Source organism: Solanum tuberosum, unplaced genomic scaffold (genome assembly GCF_000226075.1).
Source record: "Solanum tuberosum cultivar DM 1-3 516 R44 unplaced genomic scaffold, SolTub_3.0 scf00048, whole genome shotgun sequence".
Classification (NCBI taxonomy): Eukaryota; Viridiplantae; Streptophyta; class Magnoliopsida; order Solanales; family Solanaceae; genus Solanum; species Solanum tuberosum.
In genome coordinates this window covers 624,615-647,246 of record NW_006238976.1, presented here as the reverse complement: position 1 = coordinate 647,246, position 22,632 = coordinate 624,615, and the positions used below count along the sequence as shown (strand labels likewise).

General features: G+C 32.1%; 3 protein-coding genes across 3 annotated transcripts in view; all 3 read left to right on the top strand.

Moving 5' to 3' along the window:
• The first annotated feature begins 3,483 nt into the window (after window positions 1–3,483).
• Window positions 3,484–8,314, top strand: LOC102605272 (auxin response factor 9). Its single transcript, XM_006343766.2, has 15 exons — window positions 3,484–3,589; window positions 3,932–3,996; window positions 4,100–4,209; window positions 4,452–4,547; window positions 4,925–4,984; window positions 5,071–5,223; window positions 5,323–5,407; window positions 5,509–5,599; window positions 5,742–5,906; window positions 6,033–6,146; window positions 6,439–6,511; window positions 6,595–6,748; window positions 6,857–7,398; window positions 7,505–7,692; window positions 7,804–8,314. The coding sequence occupies exons 2-15, from the start codon at window positions 3,945–3,947 to the stop codon at window positions 7,886–7,888; spliced, it is 1,968 nt and encodes a 655-aa protein (XP_006343828.1). The 5' UTR covers window positions 3,484–3,589; window positions 3,932–3,944; the 3' UTR covers window positions 7,889–8,314.
• Window positions 8,315–13,537: 5,223 nt separating this feature from the next.
• LOC102604929 (cellulose synthase-like protein G3) lies at window positions 13,538–18,901 on the top strand. The gene is made up of 6 exons (XM_006343765.2): window positions 13,538–14,225; window positions 15,682–15,834; window positions 16,140–16,265; window positions 16,745–17,188; window positions 17,552–17,899; window positions 18,176–18,901. The coding sequence occupies exons 1-6, from the start codon at window positions 13,599–13,601 to the stop codon at window positions 18,728–18,730; spliced, it is 2,253 nt and encodes a 750-aa protein (XP_006343827.1). The 5' UTR covers window positions 13,538–13,598; the 3' UTR covers window positions 18,731–18,901.
• Window positions 18,902–20,679: 1,778 nt separating this feature from the next.
• Window positions 20,680–22,632, top strand: part of LOC102604590 (cellulose synthase-like protein G3) — a 7,792-nt gene continuing 5,839 nt past the window's right edge. Inside the window, exon 1 of the mRNA XM_015307121.1 lies at window positions 20,680–21,362. Within this exon, the coding sequence (XP_015162607.1) occupies window positions 20,973–21,362 (390 nt within the window). The 5' untranslated portion in view covers window positions 20,680–20,972. The remainder of the gene's footprint in view (window positions 21,363–22,632) is intronic.

Below are 22,632 nucleotides of genomic sequence, written 5' to 3'. Positions count from 1 at the left end.
CAAGATTATTCAATATTCTACTATTGTTCAAGAGTAACATTATAACGTCTTTTGCAATTGTTTTATATTGTTGCAACATATATTATCACATGAAAAATTGTATTTTCACTTTCAAATTGAAAATACTTATATATGTATGTTGTACTAATATTCATGTCATTTTAGAAAGTTTGAAATACTTGATAGGAATACATGTGCGTTGCACGTGTCCATAACTAATACATTAAATATGTGTAAACATTAAATTTAAGGTTATGACTTTTGCTACTTTTCCAAAGAGGTGTGACATAACGTACAATAAAACCTTTGAGTGATTCGCTAACGCCAAGGTAATTTTAGGTACCAGTACACCAGTGAGTAAAACCGTTTTATCTTGGGAGGATATATTTCATAAATCGTACTTGACATCGTGTTTTAGATTATATTTTCTTTACTAGTTTTAAGTTTCTAATTTTGAAAATACTCTTTAAACTTTGTTATTTCTTTACCAAGTTATCCAAAGTTATTGTTCTAAGTATCTTAATAATACAAATTAACAATAATATATAACATGTCGACACTCTTGACTTTCACACGGTTTTACATTTGAATACATTAATGGTATCACTCGTAACATAAATTTCTCCACATCTAAAACTTAAATTCAATATCCCCGAGTAAGACTAAAGAAGTCCCACCGTTACATGATAATTAGTACTTCTTGACTTTCTCACGCGCTTTTACTTCTTAATATAATAACAGAGTCACTCGTAAGTCGTAATGTAAATTTCTCCACATCTAAGACTTATATTTCTAATAATGTGTGATGGGTTTGATAATACTTGAATAATTTATGCAATATTCCCATATATTCATATTGTCAATTGTCTAAATTCAAATTAATTTAAATAAGGATTGCTAAAAAAATGTTACTTTGAATGAAAGATTTTAATTGTGTTACTTTATTGTCTATCTAATATATTGTTGCGAATACATACATATATTGTTCATTTTCACTCTTTTGTTTTTTTTTAGTTCTTATACGATTTGTATGAATGCGATTAACAACTTAAATTTCAAATAAAAATGAGAGTTCCATTTATATTTGTTCGTCACTAAGCCTAATAATTTTCTTAAATATGAGCAATCTATATTGATAGTTTTCTACAGTGTTAAAACTCAAATAGTTGGTGTGATGACAATTTTGCTTTTGTACATTTTGGTTGTAATATTATAAGAATAATTAAGCTTCATTTTGTTTAGATTTAGTAATATAAATCAGCAAGATTATTCAATATTCTACTATTGTTCAAGAGTAACATTATAGCGTCTTTTGCAATTGTTTTATATTGTTGCAACATATATTATCACATGAAAAATTGTATTTTCACTTTCAAATTGAAAATACTTATATATGTATGTTGTACTAATATTCATGTCATTTTAGAAAGTTTGAAATACTTGATAGGAATACACGTGCAACGCACGTGTCCATAACTAATACATTAAATATGTGTAAACATTAAATTTAAGGTTACTTTTCCAAAGAGGTGTGACATTTTCAATAACGTACAATAAAACCTTTGAGTGATTCGCTAACGCCAAGGTAATTTTAGGTACCAATACACCAATGAGTAAAATCGTTCTATCCTGAGAGGATATATTCCATCAACCTGGGTACGTGACACCATGTTTTAAATTCTATTTTCTTTACTAGTTTTAAGTTTCTAGTTCTGAAAATACTCTTTAAACTTTGTTATTTCTCACAAAATTATTTGTTACTGTTCTAAGTATCTTAGTAATACAAATTAACAATAATAAATTGCATGTCGACAATCTTGACTTTCACGCGGTTTCACACTTAATCCAATAATGACATCACTTGTAACGTAAATTTCTCCACATCTAAAACTTAAATTCAAGATCCCCGATTAAGACTAAAGAACTCCCACCATTACATGATAATTAGTACTTCTTGAGTTTTGCACGCTTTTACTTTTTAATACAATAACGGGGTCACTCGTAAGCCGTAACGTAAATTTCTCCACATCTAAGACTTAAATCCAATGTCCTCGATTAAGAGTAAAGAAATTCTACCATTATATGATAATTAGTACTTCTTGACTTTCACGCGCTTTTACTTCTCAATACAATAACGAGGTCACTCGTAACGTAAATGTCCCCACATCTAAGACTTAATTTAATCCAATCTCCTCGATTAAAACTAAATAAATCCCACCATTACATGATAATTAATATTTCTTGACTTTCACACGGTTTTACGTCTGAACACAATAACGGAGTCACTCGTAACGTAAATTTCTCCACATCTAAGGCTTAAATCCAATATCCTCGATTAAGACTAAAGAACTCCCACCATTACATGATAATTAATACTTCTTGACTTTCACACGCTTTTACGTCTGAATACAGTAACTGAGTCACTTGTAACGTAAATTTCTCAACATCTAAGACTTAAATCCAACGTCCTCGATTAAGAGAAAAGAAATCCCACCATTACATGATAATTAGTACTTCTTAACTTTCGCACGCCTTTACTTTTTAATACAATAACAGCGTCACTCGTAACATAAATTTCTCCACATCTAAGACTTAAATCCAATGTCCTAGATTAAGACTATAGAAATTCCACCATTATATGATAATTAGTACTTCTTGACTTTCGCACGCTTTTACTTCTTAATACAATAACAGACTCGTAAGTCGTAACGTAAATTTCTCCACATCTAAGACTTAAATCTAATGTCCTAGATTAAGACTAACAAAATCCCACCATTATATGATAATTAGTACTTCTTGACTTTCGCACGCTTTTATTTCTTAATACAATAACAGGGTCACTCGTAAGTCGTAACGTAAATTTCTCCACATCTAAGACTTAAATCTAATGTCCTAGATTAAGACTAACAAAATCCCACCATTATATGATAATTAGTACTTCTTGACTTTCGCACGCTTTTATTTCTTAATACAATAACAGGGTCACTCGTAAGTCGTAACGTAAATTTCTCCACATCTAAGACTTAAATTCAATGTCCTAGATTAAGACTAAAGAAATCCCACCATTACATGATAATTAGTACTTCTTGACTTTCGCACACTTTTACTTCTTAATACAATAACGGGGTCACTCGTAAGTCGTAACATAAATTTCTCCACATCTAAGACTTAAATCCAGTATCGTCGATTAAAAGTAAGGAAATCTCACCATTACATGATAATTAGTACTTCTTGACTTTTGCACGCTTTTACTTCTTAATACAATAACGGGATCACTCGTAACGTAAATTTCTCCACATCTAAGACATAAATCCAATTTCCTTGATTAAGAGTAAAGAAATCTCACTATTACATGATAATTAAAACTTTTTGACTTTTACGCGATTTTTACGGGAACAGTTCCACCATTACACGACAAGCGGTGGTGTTAACTCTACTTAGTTTATAACCAAGCGTTACAAACCCAACCAACCCCCCCACTCTACCCCTTCACAGTTCACACTACACAGATGAAAAAAGGAGACAAGCACGTTCTCTGCAGGGAGCGGTAGAAAGCAACAAATCAAGCCATATATTAAGCTGTTTTTGGGTAAACTCCGTTACAGAGTTTTCTCTTTCTCTCTCTCTTTCTCTCTTTCTCTTTCTCTCACATACAAAATAGAAAAAGAAATGAAATTATTAAGCTGTTGCTTCTTCTGTTGTTGCTCCTGTTTGTTCCAGTAGTAGTACTACTACTATTGTTGGCTATTTTTTTTTCTTCTGCAGTACTTAAAACTTTATTTTTGGTTGGTGGGGGTGTTTCTTTAAGGCTTATATGTGTTGTTGGTATAACAGGGAAGAAATGTGGTGAATTTTAGCTAGTTTTGAGATGTTTTTTGAGCTAATTACTTGATTTTGAATTCTGGGTCTTCTTTTGTTTTTGGAATTGAAGTTTGATTATACTCATGGCAAGTAAAAATGGGTGTTATCAGTCTCAGCAGAAGAAAAATTCATCAGGTGAAAGTTTGTTTTTTTTGAAGTTTAATTTGAGAATTTTGGATCTTTTTTTGTTTTGTTGTTTAAAATGTGGGTTTTTTGTGATTTTTTTTTTGAGTTTCAGGTAAAGATGATCTGTATCATGAGCTATGGCAGTTGTGTGCAGGTCCAATAGTGGATGTTCCAAAGGAAGGAGAAAGTGTTTATTATTTTCCACAAGGCCACATGGAACAAGTAAGTTTTTTTTTTTTTTTAAAAAAAATAATTGAATTCTGGGTTTTTCTGTTTTAGGTGAATCTGGTTGATTCAAAGCTAAGTTCTTGTTTTTGAGTTATGGAGTTATGAATGTTTGGGTCAATTATTGGATTTCTCAATTTGAGTGTATCTTTTTTGGTTATTTTTAGTTATGTTTTCTGGGGATTGTAAAATTTGTATCTTTCTCTTTTTGTCTCACTTTTTTTGGTTTTGTGGAAAAGTTGGTAGCATCAATTAATCAAGAAATGGATCAAAGAGTTCCATCATTCAATCTCAAATCAAAGATCCTTTGTAGAGTTATCAACAGTCATTTCCTGGTATGTTTACTTTTTATTGTGTTCTTTGATCAGTATATTTTACATACATTGTATTCATACTTGTTAGTATTGCATCCAAAAGAAGTGATGAATTAATTGTTGGGTTCAAAGTTCAAACATTGGAAGGTGAGCCTTGGCGTATGCGTAGCTGGCAAAGTTGTCGGCTTGTCGTGATGTGACCGCCCATGAGCTCACCGATTCAAGCAGTGGAAACGGTCTCTTGCAGAAATGCAGGGTAAGGCTGTGTACAATAGACCCTTGTAGTCCGGTCTTTCCCTGAATCACACACATAGCGGGAGCTTTAGTGCACCGGAATGCGTTTAAAGTTCACACAATTTTATATTTGAAATGTAAAATGTTTTGATGATTGCTTGTAGGCTGAGGAAGATAATGATGAGGTCTATGTCCAGATCACTTTGATGCCAGAGGCACCAGATGTAAGAAGTTAAAATTGTTGTAGTATTCACTTGTTTATATGCATTTTATTGATCAATTTGGTTGTAATTGCTGATCTGATTTTTAGAAAGCCGAGCCGACTAATCCTGATCCGTTCCTTCCGGAGCCTGTAAAGCCTAAAGTCCATTCTTTCTGCAAGGTTCTGACTGCCTCCGATACAAGCACTCATGGTGGATTTTCTGTTCTAAGGAAACATGCTAATGAATGCCTTCCTCCCTTGGTAATATAAGTGTGATCCTTTTGTATAGGCTAGCCTACATTTCCCCCCCTGTTTTGACAAGTTGTTGAATTAGCTCTCGTGTTTGTTATACTTTGTTAGGACATGAACCAGCAGATTCCGACCCAGGAATTGATTGCGAAAGACCTTCATGACATGGAGTGGCACTTCAAGCATATATTTAGAGGTAATTGTTTTGTTTGTAGTGTGTAACAGAAGATATCAATGAAGCTTTATCATGTATTTGTAAAGGTCAAAACTCATCCGTCGTTGTTTTAATTATAACAGGCCAACCTCGGAGACATTTACTTACCACAGGGTGGAGTAACTTTGTTTCTTCAAAGAGATTAGTGGCAGGGGATTCTTTTGTATTCTTAAGGTATCTCTCTCTGGTCCTAGTTTCTCGTATGAGTATGATATTTGATTGCATTATCTATCACTATTGCATGTCATGTCATATATCCAGAACAGTTAATGTTGGTTTGTTAATAATCATATTTTAATGGATGTGTATGCTCTAGGGGTGATAATGGAGAACTACGAGTTGGGGTCAGACGGCTTGTTCGCCAGCAGAGCTCAATGCCGTCATCGGTGATATCAAGCCAGAGCATGCACCTAGGAGTCTTAGCTACAGCATCTCATGCTGTTACAACCCAGACCTTGTTTGTTGTTTACTACAAACCGAGGTTTGTCACATACATCTCTTTTCAATTATCCCGTCATCCTTATGCAAAGTAGAGATCATTTTCATGCCAGAGAACATACTAAATCTTTCATATGCTCTTTCGATTTTCTGCTGTGACAACCTTCAGAACCACTCAGTTCATCGTAAGCCTCAACAAATACTTGGAGGCTGTTAATCATGGATATTCAGTTGGCATGCGATTTAAAATGCAGTTTGAAGCGGAAGAGAATCCTGATAGAAGGTAGTGATATCAATTACTCCCTAGCTCCATTTTGATTCATTTGTCTTACTTTCCTTTTTAGTCTGTTTAAAAAGAATGCATCTTTCCCTTTTTGGCTTTAATTCAACTTTCCACCTGACATCTTTCTTAAATTCCGTGCCAAGTTAAAATCAGCAAATAAATTGAAATGGTGGGAGTATTCAGAAGTCCTCCAATTAGATGTGGAAGTCTTTGATCAAGATGTTTATTTGCCAACTGCTTAGTTCTGACATGTATTTGGTTTTTCTTGGGCTCTTCCCTTGTTATTTCTCAGATTTATGGGCACTATAGTTGGGGTTGATGATCTTTCCTCACAGTGGAAAGATTCTGCGTGGCGATCCTTGAAGGTTGATATCTTTGTTTGAACATTTATATTTCAGCAATATTCTTTAAGTTCAGTTGGTAATCACCAATTCTCCCTTCGTTCCAGGTTCGATGGGACGAGCCTGCAGCCATTGCAAGGCCTGACAGAGTTTCTCCTTGGGAAATCGAACCTTATGTGTCTTCAATTCCAAATGCCCTTGTCCCACCAACCGCAGGGAAGAACAAAAGGCATCGGCTACATAGTGAAATCAAAATATCAGGTCTGAATGAAAATTCTCAACAGCATTGTGTTTTTTCAAGTGTTGGTTGCTGATATTTTAATTTCCATTTTCATTTTCTTAATTATCTTGCCTTTCTTTTCCTGTTAGAACCTGCATCCTCAATTGCGTCAGCAGTTTGGAATCCTTCCCTCGACTCGCCTCAGTTTAACACCTCTGGCATCAACAGCAGTACTAATTGCACATTAACGTCTCGTACAGAGAGTGGTTGGCCGCTTCCTCATTTAAATACTGCAGGTATGCTTGTGGATGAGACAGAAGACAGTAGAAGTGCTTCAACTTGGTGTGGTTTTCCATGCGTTTTGGCCCCGCAATTCGGTCAAGGGACTAATCAGCCGATTGTTATTCCTACTGATGAGAGAAAATGTAATACCAAAACAACCTGTAGATTATTTGGTATTGACTTGAAAAAAACCTCAATTAGCACTACTGAGGCACTACTACCGCCACAGCCAGCCGACATTTCTCGTGTCTCCGCAGAGAGAGCGCCTCCAAACATGGCGCCTGCTGGTGATTCAGATCAAAAGTCTGACCTTTCAGTAGACTTCAAAGATCAAATGCAAGGCCATTTGCGGTTACCCCTAAAGGAGGTTCAAAGCAAGCAGAGTTGTTCCACCAGGTCTCGCACAAAGGTATTAATCAAAAGCCGAAAAATTGCATTCTTACCAACTCATTTTCTCCTCAAAAGATATTATTAATATCTCTAACATCTTTTCTCATGTGGAATCCCTTGAGAAGGTGCAAATGCAAGGCGTAGCTGTAGGTCGTGCAGTGGATTTAACCATATTGAAAGGATACAATGAGCTTACAAAGGAGCTTGAGGAGATGTTTGAAATCCAAGGAGAGCTTCAGTCACGACAGAAATGGGGGATCTTGTTTACAGATGATGAAGGGGATACGATGCTTATGGATGATTATCCGTGGCAGTAAGTTCTCTCTCACTTTAACAATTCAAGACTGAAATACATATATAACCACTGCATAAGATCTTTGCTACATCCTATAATTTAACACGTCGCGTAATCACTTAATTGCAGAGACTTTTGCAATGTGGCGAGGAAAATTTTCATTTGTTCAAGTCAAGATATGAAAAAATTGACCCTGTCTCGCGCAGACAGTTAAGCGACTCCTTTCAAATGAAATGATGGCGGAAGATGGTGAAAGTTAAGACTCCGCCTTTTGAAGTTGTATCATTTTGTGATCTCTTCGACTTCATTCTCCAGATATAGTAGGAAAGAACGACAGGGTGTTGACATAGCAAGGCGTAGAAGCTTGTTTTTACGCTCTTTTTAGCCTAGTTCATGCTCGGTTTTGAGAGCAGTTAAGTAAGTAACTAGTTATAATAGGATAAGACTAGTAAAGATATAGTACTGGAAGTTGTAAAAAGTTAACGGTGTTCTCTAATGGGGAGTCTAGTAGTGGTTTGTGTAGTGTTCTATTCGCGCGTTAACCTGTAAATACTCATGTGTCATTGCAGTATTCTGCAATGTATCGTCTTGTTAGCGTGCTTCATCTTAATGAAAACTCCATGGTGGAAATTGCTCTATACTTGCCCTTTCTGTGAGACTTGTGTGATGCACAATAGGGATTTCTTGTGTAAAGTTAGACTCTTTTGGCACATCATGCATCACTTTGTAAGTTTTCCCCTTTACTGAACAAAAAATCATCAAAACGCTCCCTCACGTGTGTGTTTTATTCTTTGCTAAAGGGTGATGCTAAGATTAAAATTCGATATCGTGTTCTTTACTAAAAGGGTGACAATAAGACTTGAACTCAAAACCTTTGTCTGTTTTTATTACTATGTTAAATTATGTGCTCTCTTTATTTTGAAGTTTAATAAGTTTTTGATTCATTAATTGACTTTGGTTAAGATGTTGAGTGCAAAATAAATAGATGGTTCATCTTTTGAGCCTAGCGTAGAGTCATTTTCCTTTAAACTTTATAAAGCACTTACAATCACATATTTTTGCATTCTTAGTGCACGTTTGACCATGGATAATTTTCACTATTTTATGAAACTTTATATTATAATTTTTTGGAATTCGAATAACTCCAAAAGACTGTTTTCATAATTTTATTTCAAATCACTCCTACAAAAATCAAAAACAATTTCAAGTTGTATTCATTTTCAAGCACAAGTTCAATTTCCCAAATATCACTTTTAACACAAATACTACTTCTTTTCCCTTCAAAATTAACTGCCACTAAGTTCCTTTTTGAAACTCTGGACTTTTAGTGAAAGGATGGCATGGACCAAAAAAATTAATGGGCCTTACTTAAAATTGGGCTTTATGAATTGTTTGGTCTTCAATATCCCTATCATAGCTAGGAAGAGTGTCCATATAGTCATGGGCCTCATGAGTTGTCAAATGTCACGTAAAGGTATTTGTCTTTGCATGAGTGCTATCTCACGCTCAAAACTTCTTTGTTATGAGTCTGAGTCGTTGTGTTTTGTTTCCATGCTTGGCTTGCGTGATTTTCACTTCTGATGTTTTGTGTCATCCCCAATCTTATTGAAATGACTATGAAGGAGTTAGTCAAGTAACTCAGAGTTTCGATCGATTCACGTTCGCCTTCACTAATCTGAATTGTTCTTCAGATAATAAATATTCAATGTTCCATCTTCGGAAATCAACACTTTTAATGTTATTTGACGACTTGACGTACAATAAATTATATATGCCTAGTATGAATCTATACCCCAGAGGTTATAAACTCGTCGGATTTGTTGACCAAAATATCGATCATGACTTGATAAGGATGGATTTTAACTCCATCTTTGTGGTATACAAAAATGTTAATTTTTTTCTCTAGAATTTAAAATAAAAGATGTGGATTAATTTGCCCACTCAATAAAAGGAAATGATAAAATAAGAAAAGAGAAACACAACAAAATACAAAAATATAATTAATTAATCAATCAATATTTGAGTGTGCCTTCTAATTGTTCAATTGAGAATCATGTAAAGGTATAGAAGTAATTGACACAATAAGAGTTTTGGGAGTCAACCAATCATTTTCTAGTTCATATATCATAGGAGATTTAGAAAAATATAAAAATGAGTGGCCATGGATGGTTTGATATTCGATCTGATTTTCTATGATTTACGTTAAGTGACATAAATTAAAGATAAATTATTGATAACTTCGTAGTTGTTGGAGTATAAAACACACCAATATTGACTTCTTGGAGTGGGCATGGATGGTCTGATTTTCGAGTCGATTTCCTATGATTTATGATAAGTGGCATAAATTAAAGATAAATTATTGACGATTTCGTAGTTATTGGAGTATAAAACACGCTGACATTGACTTCTTGGAGTTTAGTAATCATAATATTTTTTTTAAAAGACAAATCTCCTCCATCAACTTCTTGATTTTAGTAGTAATCCATCCATTAAGGTACATTCATGACTTGATGTGTTCGATTTAATATTTATTGTACTGAAAAAATTATGAATTTTAATCTAACATTTGTTGCGATTTTTTCGTGAATTTTACATATAGATCTATGATCAACATAAAAAAAATATTGATTTAGATAAATTTGGTATCGAAACACTACTACTTCATAATAACCTTAAGTCATATTTGATCATGACCTATATGTATAATTTAACTTATAAGGGGTTCTAATTGAACAGAGGTGGATATAGGGCCCATATATGAACTTACGTAAATTCAATAACTTTTGTTAAGATCATATTTAACAATGACTTAAGTTCTTATTGTAATATTAACTTGAGATCGTTATAAATTATATGTATATATACAATTTCCTCTCGCTTTATACAAACACATTTTATACATTTGTGTTTGTATAAAAGCGAGAGAGGGCGAGTGAGACTGCCACCAAACGAGAGTGGCGAGCGAGATTCCACCAGGGAGAGTGGCGAAAATAGCAATAGTTTGCTATAGGGTACAATTAAATCAAAGTATATTTATAGCATTTAATTTGAATTAATAGTTTGCTATTATATACAATTTTCCCTTATAAAATTCATAAACTTTAAATCTTAGATCCATCTCGATCTATAACTGGCCATCCTTTGTGTGTTCTCTATAGCAACTGGCTAGGAGTTTAAAATACATCCCTTATAACAAAAAATTGGAATACCACAAACTTCGTAGCTAAATTAACTTTTTAATAATCTGCAATTTATACATTTTGTTTCTGTTTGTATAAGCGAGAGAGGCAAGGGTGGCGAGCGAGATTCGGGAGAGTGGCGAGTGAGATCTAAAAGAGGGGGAGAGAGGGGAACGAAAATATATGTATATATACAATTTTCTCTCGCTTTATACAAACACAAACGCATTTTATACATTTGTGTTTGTATAAAAGCGAGAGAGGGCGAGTGAGACTGCCACCAAACGAGAGTGGCGAGCGAGATTCCACCAGGGAGAGTGGCGAAAATAGCAATAGTTTGCTATAGGGTACAATTAAATCAAAGTATATTTATAGCATTTAATTTGAATTAATAGTTTGCTATTATATACAATTTTCCCTTATAAAATTCATAAACTTTAAATCTTAGATCCATCTCGATCTATAACTGGCCATCCTTTGTGTGTTCTCTATAGCAACTGGCTAGGAGTTTAAAATACATCCCTTATAACAAAAAATTGGAATACCACAAACTTCGTAGCTAAATTAACTTTTTAATAATCTGTCGTAAGTAAAATACTTAGAATTAGCTATAACTTTTATTATTTAGCTATAAAAGTCATTCACTTTGTTCTATATTATTATTAGTATTCAGTAATAATATCTTGGATATGAATATTTTTAGTATTCCATTTCGAACGGCACATGGTTGAAATTGTTTTGTTGGTCACCAATCACCATCACTTATATTTTATGGCTATTAATTATGTCATATCTCTCACTAATCAATGCTAGTTAAACAGTAGCGAAATTAAAATTTTCATCAAAATATTTAAATTTTAACTAAAATAACAGTAACGTAACCTTGTTAGTCAATTACTATAAATTGAATGACTATTTGAGTTATTAATCATATCAAATTTAGACAAAAATGTTGTTGTATTTAAGTTGTATAATCTTAGGTATATTGTTTAAGTAGTTGAGAAAAGATCACCATTCATTTTTTTAAAACCATTTATGTCAATTAGACATTACATTTATGAAAAGAGCATTTGATCAGTACCCTCCAAAAGGGATTTGTTGGAGATTCCAAATTCCAATTTACATGTGCAATATTGATTGGCATGATTACAATCACTAAGTTTCAATCAGGTGTTAGAAATCGAAAGATACTGATTATTTAGGTGTTAGAAATTGAAAGATACTGATTATTTTTCAAAGACAAGATCAAAAAGTGATCGTATATCAGACGTACTTCTCTTTTCATGCGTCTTTTAGAAGAGATCATCATAGAAAAAAGTAATTTAGTTATTATTTTTTTAAGCTGAAAAAACTAGTAAAAGAATGAATCAATAAAATTGCCTTGAAAGCTATATCTACGACATATAATGCTTGTAAATTTTAAATTCCATTTTCTTAATACATTGTGACAAAACATGATATTCTTGTTGAGGTATATATGGTCAAGAATACAAGAACAAGAATATAGAGAATCTCATTATTTTATTTAACAAATCAACCTAATTCCATCTTTTTAATTATTTAAATGCAAACATATTTTAAAAAAGGTCTTCATTTTATCTTAAGAGATTTTTTATAAGTACACATTTTTTTAAAAAATAAATAACTAACTACACTTTTGATACGTGCTTAAAGAGTTCTCTTTCTTTCTCAAATTTTGTACACAATTAACATAACCGTATAATATCAAAGTGAAGAAGTAGCTAAATTATATTTATGGGGTAAACTATTGTACACTTACAATGCATATAACATAAATTTTAAATGAAAATTAATTTTAAAACAGCCCTTTCGGCTGTAAAATCTATATGATTACAAACATTAAACTTTCATATTAGTTTATGAAATTCAAGAGTAATAGAGAACAAGTGAGGCCAAAGCATGCTCAGATCGTTAAACATCTTTATCATTGATCGATAAGTTAAGAATTTGAGTCACCCAAAAAATTATTTATCATCTTGAGAATAAGGTGAAGAAGAAAATAAAAATTAAAAAGAGAAATATTGAAATACAAATTAATTATTTAAAGACGTATACCAAGCAATAACAACTTCCTCTTACAAAAGAATAAAAAAATTCTAACCCCATCTTCAAGTTCAAACAAAATTTCAACATCCATTATTTTTTTCTTAATTTCCACTTCAAGTACTTTTTTAATACATATTAAAATTCAACTAAAATATTGTCCATACACCAACTACTCCATTTGTTCATTTTCATTTATTCCGTTTCGACTTTACACACATTTTTTAAAAAAAAATTGACATAAATATTTTATCACAATATCTCAGTAGCACTTCTAAATATCTTCAAGAGTTAGTTTAGAAGAAACTATTTCCACTCAAAAACCTTTAAACTATTTCTAAGTAAAATACACGTTCAAACACTACTTCAAAAATTTAAAATTTTACTTAAATTTCAAGATTCAACTTCAAAATCTATAATCAGCTTAGTTTTAGATCTTGAAAATGATTCAAAGAATAAATACCTAATGTAGAGATAAGAGTAAAACATGAATAAAATTTGTTTTTCTCAATCTTGATACAACAAAAATAATAAATAAAAATGAAAAATATATTTTTTAATATAATGAACACTAAAAATAAACGGAGGGAGTATTTTGGAATCCTTCCTATAAATAGCACTCCTCTCACTACAATAATCTATCACTCCATCATCTACTCTAATAACACACTTCAAGAAAAAATGGAAACCACCACCACCTCTGCCGCCGTCACCACCACCGTTAACACCGGCGGTCTTCACTCCGTCAAGGTGAATCCACGACACCACATCCTCAACCGCGCATTTGCACTTATTTACCTTTTTGCCATCCTAGTTCTTTTCTATAACCATATACTAAAACTCCTAAATTCCACAAATTCCTTTATAACTTTCTCCATAGCATTTTCCATTTTAATTTCAGATTTCATCTTAGCCTTCATGTGGACAACTATTCAATCTTTTCGTATGCGTCCACTAACACGTCAACAATATCCCCAAAAAATAACAAAAAACTTTAGTTATGATATTAATAATTTTCCAGCACTCGATATATTTATTTGTACGGCAGATCCTTATAAGGAGCCACCGTTAAACGTCGTTAACACGGCGTTATCAGTTATGGCCTATGATTATAATCCGATCGAAAAAATATCGATTTATGTATCGGACGATGGAGGATCGGAGCTTACGTTATTTGCTTTTATGGAAGCTGCAAAATTTGCTGCATATTGGTTGCCTTTTTGTAGGGAAAATAAAATAATTCAAAGGTCTCCAGACGCATATTTCAATTCTAATTACACAGAAAATTCGGAGACAAAGAAAATCAAGGTATGCTTTTTTTTTCTCGAATATATATTACTACTAAACAGAACGTCTAACGTCTAGTGATTTTTTTAAATTAATAATAGAAAATTAGTTGATTTTCAATATTACTAAATCATGATTATAATGTTTTGATTTTTCAAAAATATCTTAACGTATAGGTCGGATATTCCTTCAAAGATATATTATTACTATTTCGATATAATGATTTATTTAAGAATTCGAGCAACATAGAAACACAAGATTTTTGGCACGGTTATTTCTGCAAGCATGCATGTGCGATGTACATTTAATTTATATTATAGCCTTCGTTTCAGATCTGGCTAAGTTTATTTATGCGATATTTTGGTAAATTTGTTGTCTAGCAATTATTGATAAAGGGACATAGAGGTTTGGTACGATTGATTTTATGGTCTATTATAAATATTATATTTAGTTATATTATATGGTCTTTTCTATAAGATGTCGGGTCCCAATTTAATATATATGTGGTAGTTTTCACTTTTCGAAAGCTGATTTGTTTAATATTTGAAGTTGAATTAAATTTGATCAAACTAATATTAATTAAAATTTATAAGATATTCAAAATATATACAATAATACTGTAAGTTGCGCAAAAAATATAAGTACTTTATAAAAATGTTTATCAAAGTTCACAGAGTTTCAAAAATTGAAAAGTGACATAAATTTAAAATGAAAGAGTAATATGTAACATATGAGATCGTAAAAAATACATGAAATCTTTATAAAACCATTTCCCTCTATTTAATTAAATATAATTTGTGATAGGAAATCATGATTCTGGCTAAGGGAAATTACGAATAGAATATTTGTTTATCTTACACGATATTTCGTATTTCTATATATTTTAGTTCTTCGAGATTCAAATTACGCCGTATTTTAGTCAATATTTTAAAATATAATTATACAAGAAGATAAACAACTTGCACTTTGATTGACTAGTATCTGGCCTGAGTTAATTTCATCAATTATCTGAACATATTTCATTAGATACTTATTCGTCATTTTGTTTTTGAATTCAACCTTTCTGACGTTATAGCTAAGACAAAAAAAACAGATATTTTCTTTAATTTGTCATTATTCATTTAAAAGTAGCAAAATAACTAAACTAGTATATATAAAATGCTCATATGTCATGTTTTTGTTATATAATGTATTTGACTAATAAATCTAGCCAATAATATTGTCACAACTCTTTTAAGAAAATCTTATATTATTTTTAAAATGTCATAAAGCCTTTTACTATTATATACTAGAATCTTTATCTTAGGTTATAAAAGAAAAACAAATTATTATTTTTCCTAGGTATATATATACATGATATAATTTTAACATAAAAAAATATATTTTCACTTATCTTTCAATGTGACTCAAGATATTATATTATTTATCTTATTTCCGATTGGACTTAAACTTTATGAATTTTATATTATATGTGTAGTTGATGTATGAAAACATGAAGAAAAGAATAGAAGAAGTGATTGAGAGGGGAAAAGTGGATGAAGATTATATTAACAACGAGGAAGAACTTCAAGCTTTTACCAAATTTTGGACGCCTGAATTTACTCGTCATAATCATCCTTCTATTATTCAGGTATATATATATATATATATCATAACAGTTTAATTCACTCGTGATATTGTCATTTTCAACTTAATTCTATGACCTTAAAATATATTTCAATATTTTGTTAATATGAGACTGTCTAATTTTAAAATGTGTCACTATAAAAAGTACAAAATTACTAATTAGCTATTAATTAAAAGTGCTTAACACATGTTGCCAAAGAGTCTAATTTGCGTTTGATTGTAAACATGTTACTTAAGATCATATGTTTGGTGATTAATTAGGTAACATCATATATTTAACTTATCCTTTTATCAAATTGGTTGGTGTAGGTTTTGTTAGAAAGTGGCAAAGATAAAGACATGACAAGTCATGGGATGCCAAATCTTATTTATCTTTCAAGAGAAAAAAACAAGAGTTCCCCTCATCATTTTAAAGCAGGTGCCCTCAATGCATTGGTAAGTAAAATCTCATCAATTTTATTTTTTAAAAACAATTTATATTTATAAAAAATATTTTTACTAATAGTGTAAATATCTTTTAATAATATTAAGGAAAAAAGGGCAAATATATCCCTCAACTTGATTTGAAATATATTCCTCTATCATTTAACAAATGATACATATTTCAACGATCAGTAAAAATATGTATTTATCTACTTAGTTTTTGTGGTTTTTTTTACTTTAGTCTATTAACGAAAACAATTAATATGCATCGTTTATTAGTAGCGAAGGTATATACGTTCTAAATTGCAGAGTCAAGGAATATATTTGTCTCTTTTCCATGTAATATTTACACTTGATGTTGATATCTTCGAGTATATGCATCATTTTTTCAGTGAATGATATATATGTTCTAAACATCGAAGTCAAGGATTATATTTGCCTCTTTTCCCTAAAATATTATCGAATTGATTATTAATTTCTTCTTGTGATAGCTTCGAGTATCGGGAATAATGACAAATGCACCAATAATATTGACACTTGATTGTGATATGTACTCTAATGATCCATCAACACCTCAACGGGCTTTATGTTACTTCTTGGACCAAACATTACGGCCCAATTTAGCCTACGTTCAGTTTCCTCAAACTTTTCATGGGCTTAATGAAGCAGATACTTATGCAAGTGAGATAAAAGGCCTGTTTTTTACTAATCCAATAGGCATGGATGGGCTTAATGGGCCTAATTATGTTGGAACTGGATGTTTTTTTCGTCGTCGGGCTTTTTTCGGAACTCCATCTATGTTCGAGCATCCCGAAATTCCAGAACTGTTTCCGGATCATGTTGTGAATAAGCCCATTAAGGCCCAAGAAATTTTGCGGCGAGCCTATTATGTAGCGAGTTGCAACTATGAGAGTGGAAGTAATTGGGGTTCCAAGGTGAGCTTTAGTTTACATTGCACTACCAACTTTTTTTTAGTGGCAGTTGGTTTGAATTTGCCATGTGATATTTCTAGTATACATGGTAAATTCGAACTAATTCCCACAAAAAAGAATAATTGCACTGGTTACTTCTTCGTGGCAATTGGTTCGAACTTTTGATATATATTAGATCATGTTGCCACGAAAAAATTGCTAGAGCCGAAGACAACAAGTTCATAAGTCAGTAACTGTGGTGTATAATGTATGTATAATCCGTGTTTAATATGTATATTATCAGTATAATCAGTGTATACTCTATGTACACCAGATAGAAAAAGTAAACAATGAATCCGTAGGACTAACAATTTCAAAATTATGCAGATTGGATTTAGGTATGGATCACTTGTTGAGGATTACTATACTGGTTATAGGCTTCAATGTGAAGGTTGGAAATCAGTATTTTGCAATCCTAAAAGGCCTGCATTTTTAGGAGATATACCAATTTCTCTCTATGATGTGGTCAGCCAAAACAAGAGATGGTCTGTGGGCCTTCTTGAAGTTGCTTTCTCAAAATATAGCCCATTAACTTTTGGGGTTCAGTCCATGGGCCTTGTTATGGCCCATTGTTATGCTCACTATGCATTTTGGCCCATTTGGTCGATACCACTTACTCTATATGCTTTCATCCCTCAACTTACTCTTCTCAATGGGGTTACCATCTTTCCAAAGGTATGCACCAATTCATTTTGGTCCTTTTTAATATATGACTCAACATATTTAACGTTCAATTAATTAAGTTATGTGTTTCAGTTCCCTTTGATGTAGAAAATACATTATATTATCGTCATATACAAAGCGACACTACATATATAGAGCATAGCACATGACTAATTAAGTGGTGGAACAACTAATCTTATGGTAAATTTGTGGATATTGACAAGCAAATGAATAGAAGGTGTAATTGTTTTTCTGAAGGTTTAATGTTTTTTTTTATATTGATTTCAGGTTTCAGACCCTTGGTTTTTCTTGTATGTTTTTATGTTCCTCGGAGCGTATGGACAAGATTGCTTGGTTTTTATGTCTAATGAAGGGACATTTAAAAGGTGGTGGAGTGACCAAAGAATGTGGATGATAAGGGGATTAACATCTTTCCTATTTGGAACAATTGAGTATTTAACTAAACACTTGGGCATATCGACACAAGGGTTCAACGTAACAAGCAAAGTAGTCGATAATGACCAAGGTAAAAGGTACCATCAAGGAATTTTCGAGTTTGGGGTTGTTTCGCCTATGTTTGTGATACTAGCAACAACATCAATCATCAATTTAGTAGCATTTCTCAAATCATTAGCACAAATTATCAAGGGTGATCAAAATTTGGATAGAATATTTATCCAAATGTTTATTGCTGGTTTTGTTGTTATAAATTGTTTGCCAATTTATGAAGCTATGGTTTTGAGAAATGATAAAGGAAGAATGCCTACAAGGGTCACTATTTTCTCAACATTTCTTGCTTGTACTCTCTATATGGCATTTGCTTTTCTTCTAGGAAATATGTAATGGCAAAGTTTAGTGTTTTTTTTTTTAACTTTGAGACCTTTTGTTATTGTTCTTGTAGTCTTAGTTTAGTTAAGAAGCAATATAAGATTTAGTTGAAATATTCAAGAATAAAAGGATTATGTAGATCTTATTTATATTTTAGTGTATGTGAATCAAGTCTGGTATTTTGGAGATTAATTAGTGATCTTTTTTCAAATTTTGATCTTCTATATCCACAAACTCTTTTTTGTCTATATTCAAACAAAATTTCAATTTCATTCTGACGGTCATATTCCTTATCAAAATAAATAAAAAAGGTTTTCATATTTAATGTCATTCTAAAGTTCGTTCTATATATAAATAATATCGAGATTAAAATGAAGTTATAGTTAGACCCCACATCCGCTTTCTTGGAATTAACTGATAGGCACTTAGTTTTTCATAGAACAAGCGAAAAATGACATGCAAAATCAAACAAGGCAAAAAGATGGTGCATAAAATCCCCCCACCTCACCAAAAAGTAAAAAAACTTGGTGCTTGCTCGTGACACATAGGGCTTGCTTTTCGTGATTAGTGTGAAATAGATGTTAGACTCAATTCATCAACAAACAGAAGGATACAACATCACTCTCGGAATAAAAGACGACAGAATTTGACTACCCTAAGCTAGAGGACTTGACGGACCTACTCCTATCAAAAAGCGAGACTTTACTAAACATGCAAGAAAGGTGAGAATAGTCAATGAATCGGAAGAGGAATGTTGATCGCCTTAGTTTGGTTTGCCTTCTCATCCAGCTTAAGATCGGCCAGATGGGCTTTTGCTTTGTTTACTCGGAGTTCTTTCCGTCTAGTCTGGTTTGCTTCTTTGCGTCACTCGCGGAGTTCTAGTTAGGTGAATTATATCTATTATATCAAGATTTCTTTTTTGAGTCCACTAAAAGCCCATTTATGGCACGTTTAACCCATTGAAGGGCTTGACTCTTGTGGGATGGGATGTGCTCAGCCGCCTCCAACTTTTTCTGTGGTCTTCTAACACAAAAAGAAGAATATTTTGGTCTTTGAAGGAATGAAAAAAAGGAGAGACTGGTAGAGCTCCTCTTTGTCAGCCTTCTAGCTCATTTTAAAGCGTTGAAGAGAGAGATAGGACATTCTAAGCACCACCTCAAAGGACGGACCAAAAACACAAAATTGACAATTTAAGTTTTAACTTATCATTGAATCTTTTCATCAAATAGTATAACAGGAAGCTTATCATTTTTGAGCATCCCCTTTACATCTACATCACCCTACAAAACAAGAAAACTATCAGCAAACTTTTCATGGTTTCTTGAAAAAAACATGAAAATTCAAAGCTCATTGTTCAGACTCTCCAAAAACGCTCTTTTACTCATGTTACATCCTTCAAAAAATAACACTACTATTTTGTGAGGATCTAACACACACCAATCGATATTTTTGAAAAGTCTGAGTAGAAAAAGAAATCAAAAAGAGAAACTAACATGAATAATAACTTAGATTTGAATTTCTTGGAAGTATTACAAGAGGGGAATTAGAACCAATAGAAGCTCTTCTTTTGAGATAAAACAAGTAAAACAAAAGAAACAAGATTATAGAGAAAAAAAATGGAATTGAAAAAATGAAAGCTTGATAAAGTTTAAGTTCATGTGCTTGAGGATACAAATGAGGTGGACTAGGAGATACAGGTACCCCATTGAAAAAAATAATTAAATTAGACACTTAAAACTAAGTTTAATGAAACAAAAAAAAGAAGAAGAAAGATTATAAGTTATAAGCTTAATATGTATATAGAAACCTTACCTTATAGCTTTTATATACAAATCAAGAACAAGAAAATGAAAAATAAAGTGAAAAAAGTACACGTAATAATAAATAAAAGTTTATAATATAATGAACATGTAAAAATAAACAGAGATAATATTTTGGAATCCTTTCTATAAATAGCACTCCTCTCATCACAATAATCTATCACTCTATCATCTACTCTAATAACACACTTCAAGCAAAAATGGAAACCATCACCACCTCCGCCGCCGTCACCACCACCGTTAACACCGGCGGTCTTCACTCCGTCGAGATGAATCCATGACACCACATCCTCAACCGCGCATTTGCACTTATTTACCTTTTTGCCATCGTAGTTCTTTTCCATAACCATATACTAAACCTCCTAAATTCCACAAATTCCTTTATAACTTTCTCTATATCATTTTCCATTTTAATTTCAGATTTAATCTTAGCCTTCATGTGGACAACCAGTCAACCTTTTCGTATGCGTCCACTAACACGTCAACAATATCCCGAAAAAATAACAAAAAACTTTAGTAACGAAATTAATAATTTTCCAGCACTCGATATATTTATTTGTACGGCAGATCCTTATAAGGAGCCACCGTTAGACGTCGTTAACACGGCGTTATCAGTTATGGCCTACGATTATAATCCGATCGAAAAAATATCGATTTACGTATCGGACGATGGAGGATCGGAGCTTACGTTATTTGCTTTTATGGAAGCTGCAAAATTTGCTGCATATTGGTTGCCTTTTTGTAGGGAAAATAAAATAATTCAAAGGTCTCCAGATGCATATTTCAATTCTAATTACACAGAAAATTCGGAGACAAAGAAAGTCAAGGTATGTTTTTTTTCTCTCGAATTTATATCACTAAACAAAACGTCTTTAACATCTAGTGATTTTTTTAATTAATAATAGAAAATTAGTTGATTATGATGTTTGGATTTTTCAAAAATATATGTTGGATATTCCTTCAAAAATATATTATTACTACTTCAATATGATATTTTTAACAATTCGAGCAACACTGTTGTGTTCGAAAGTGATTAGGGCGTCATGTGGAAGCTTACAATTGCAAATCATATGATTGATAAATTAGACGACAAATAAAAGTATATATACTAAAAACATATTATTAATATAGTTGGTCAACCAACCTACATATTATAAAACTAATATTTCAATTTATAGATCTCTAAACTTTCCTCTAAGGAAAAGAATAAACCAAATATGAAGGAAAATATAATTTTCTTTTCAAAAAAAGTTAAAGTATTTATGGTAATATTTTGATTTTCCTTCAAGAAAAGAAATAAATTTCAAATAAGGTAAGAAAATCAGGACAAAACCCTAACACATAGGAAACGAGGGCACTGTTATTTCTGGCATGTGCGATAAATTTGTTGTCTATCGCAATTATTGATAAAGGGACATATAGGTTTGGTACGATCGATTATGGACCACTATAAATATTATTTTAGTTATATTATATGGTCTTTTCTATATGATGTAGGGTCCCAAATTAATATATAGGCCTAAGTCATCTGCGGCCCCTTAAAGTTGTCCGCATAATTCATTTAGACACCTCAACTAGGGTGAGTACCTATTGAACACTTTAACCTTAAGAAATTTATATCTATTAGACACAAAATGATAATCAGTTGAAAAACAAAACTGCGTGTAACTCAAATGCAAATATATAATAGGTGTACCAATGAAACAATGACACGTGGCGGTTGAATTCAATTAAAAAAAATTCTATTTAAATATTCCAAAAAGAATTTAAGAAAATAAAAATTAACTCTTTTAATTAACACCCCCACCATCCATACGTCTTCTTCTTCTTTTTCGTGTTTAGACCGTTTCCCCTTTCCGTCGGCGCCGACACACAAATAAATCATCGCCCCACTCTTTCATTCCCTTTCATAGGCAGCACCTCCTACCATTGCCATCATTTTCTTTCGATTAATAAATATTTATCACAGTTACAAGAATTAATAACAATTTTTTGCCTGAAAATAATTGATTCAGTTTTCTTACATCGAAATAAATGGAGTTTCGCCGGAATATTTGAAACCTGAAAAAAGAAGAAAAAAATAGAAGAATAATTGGA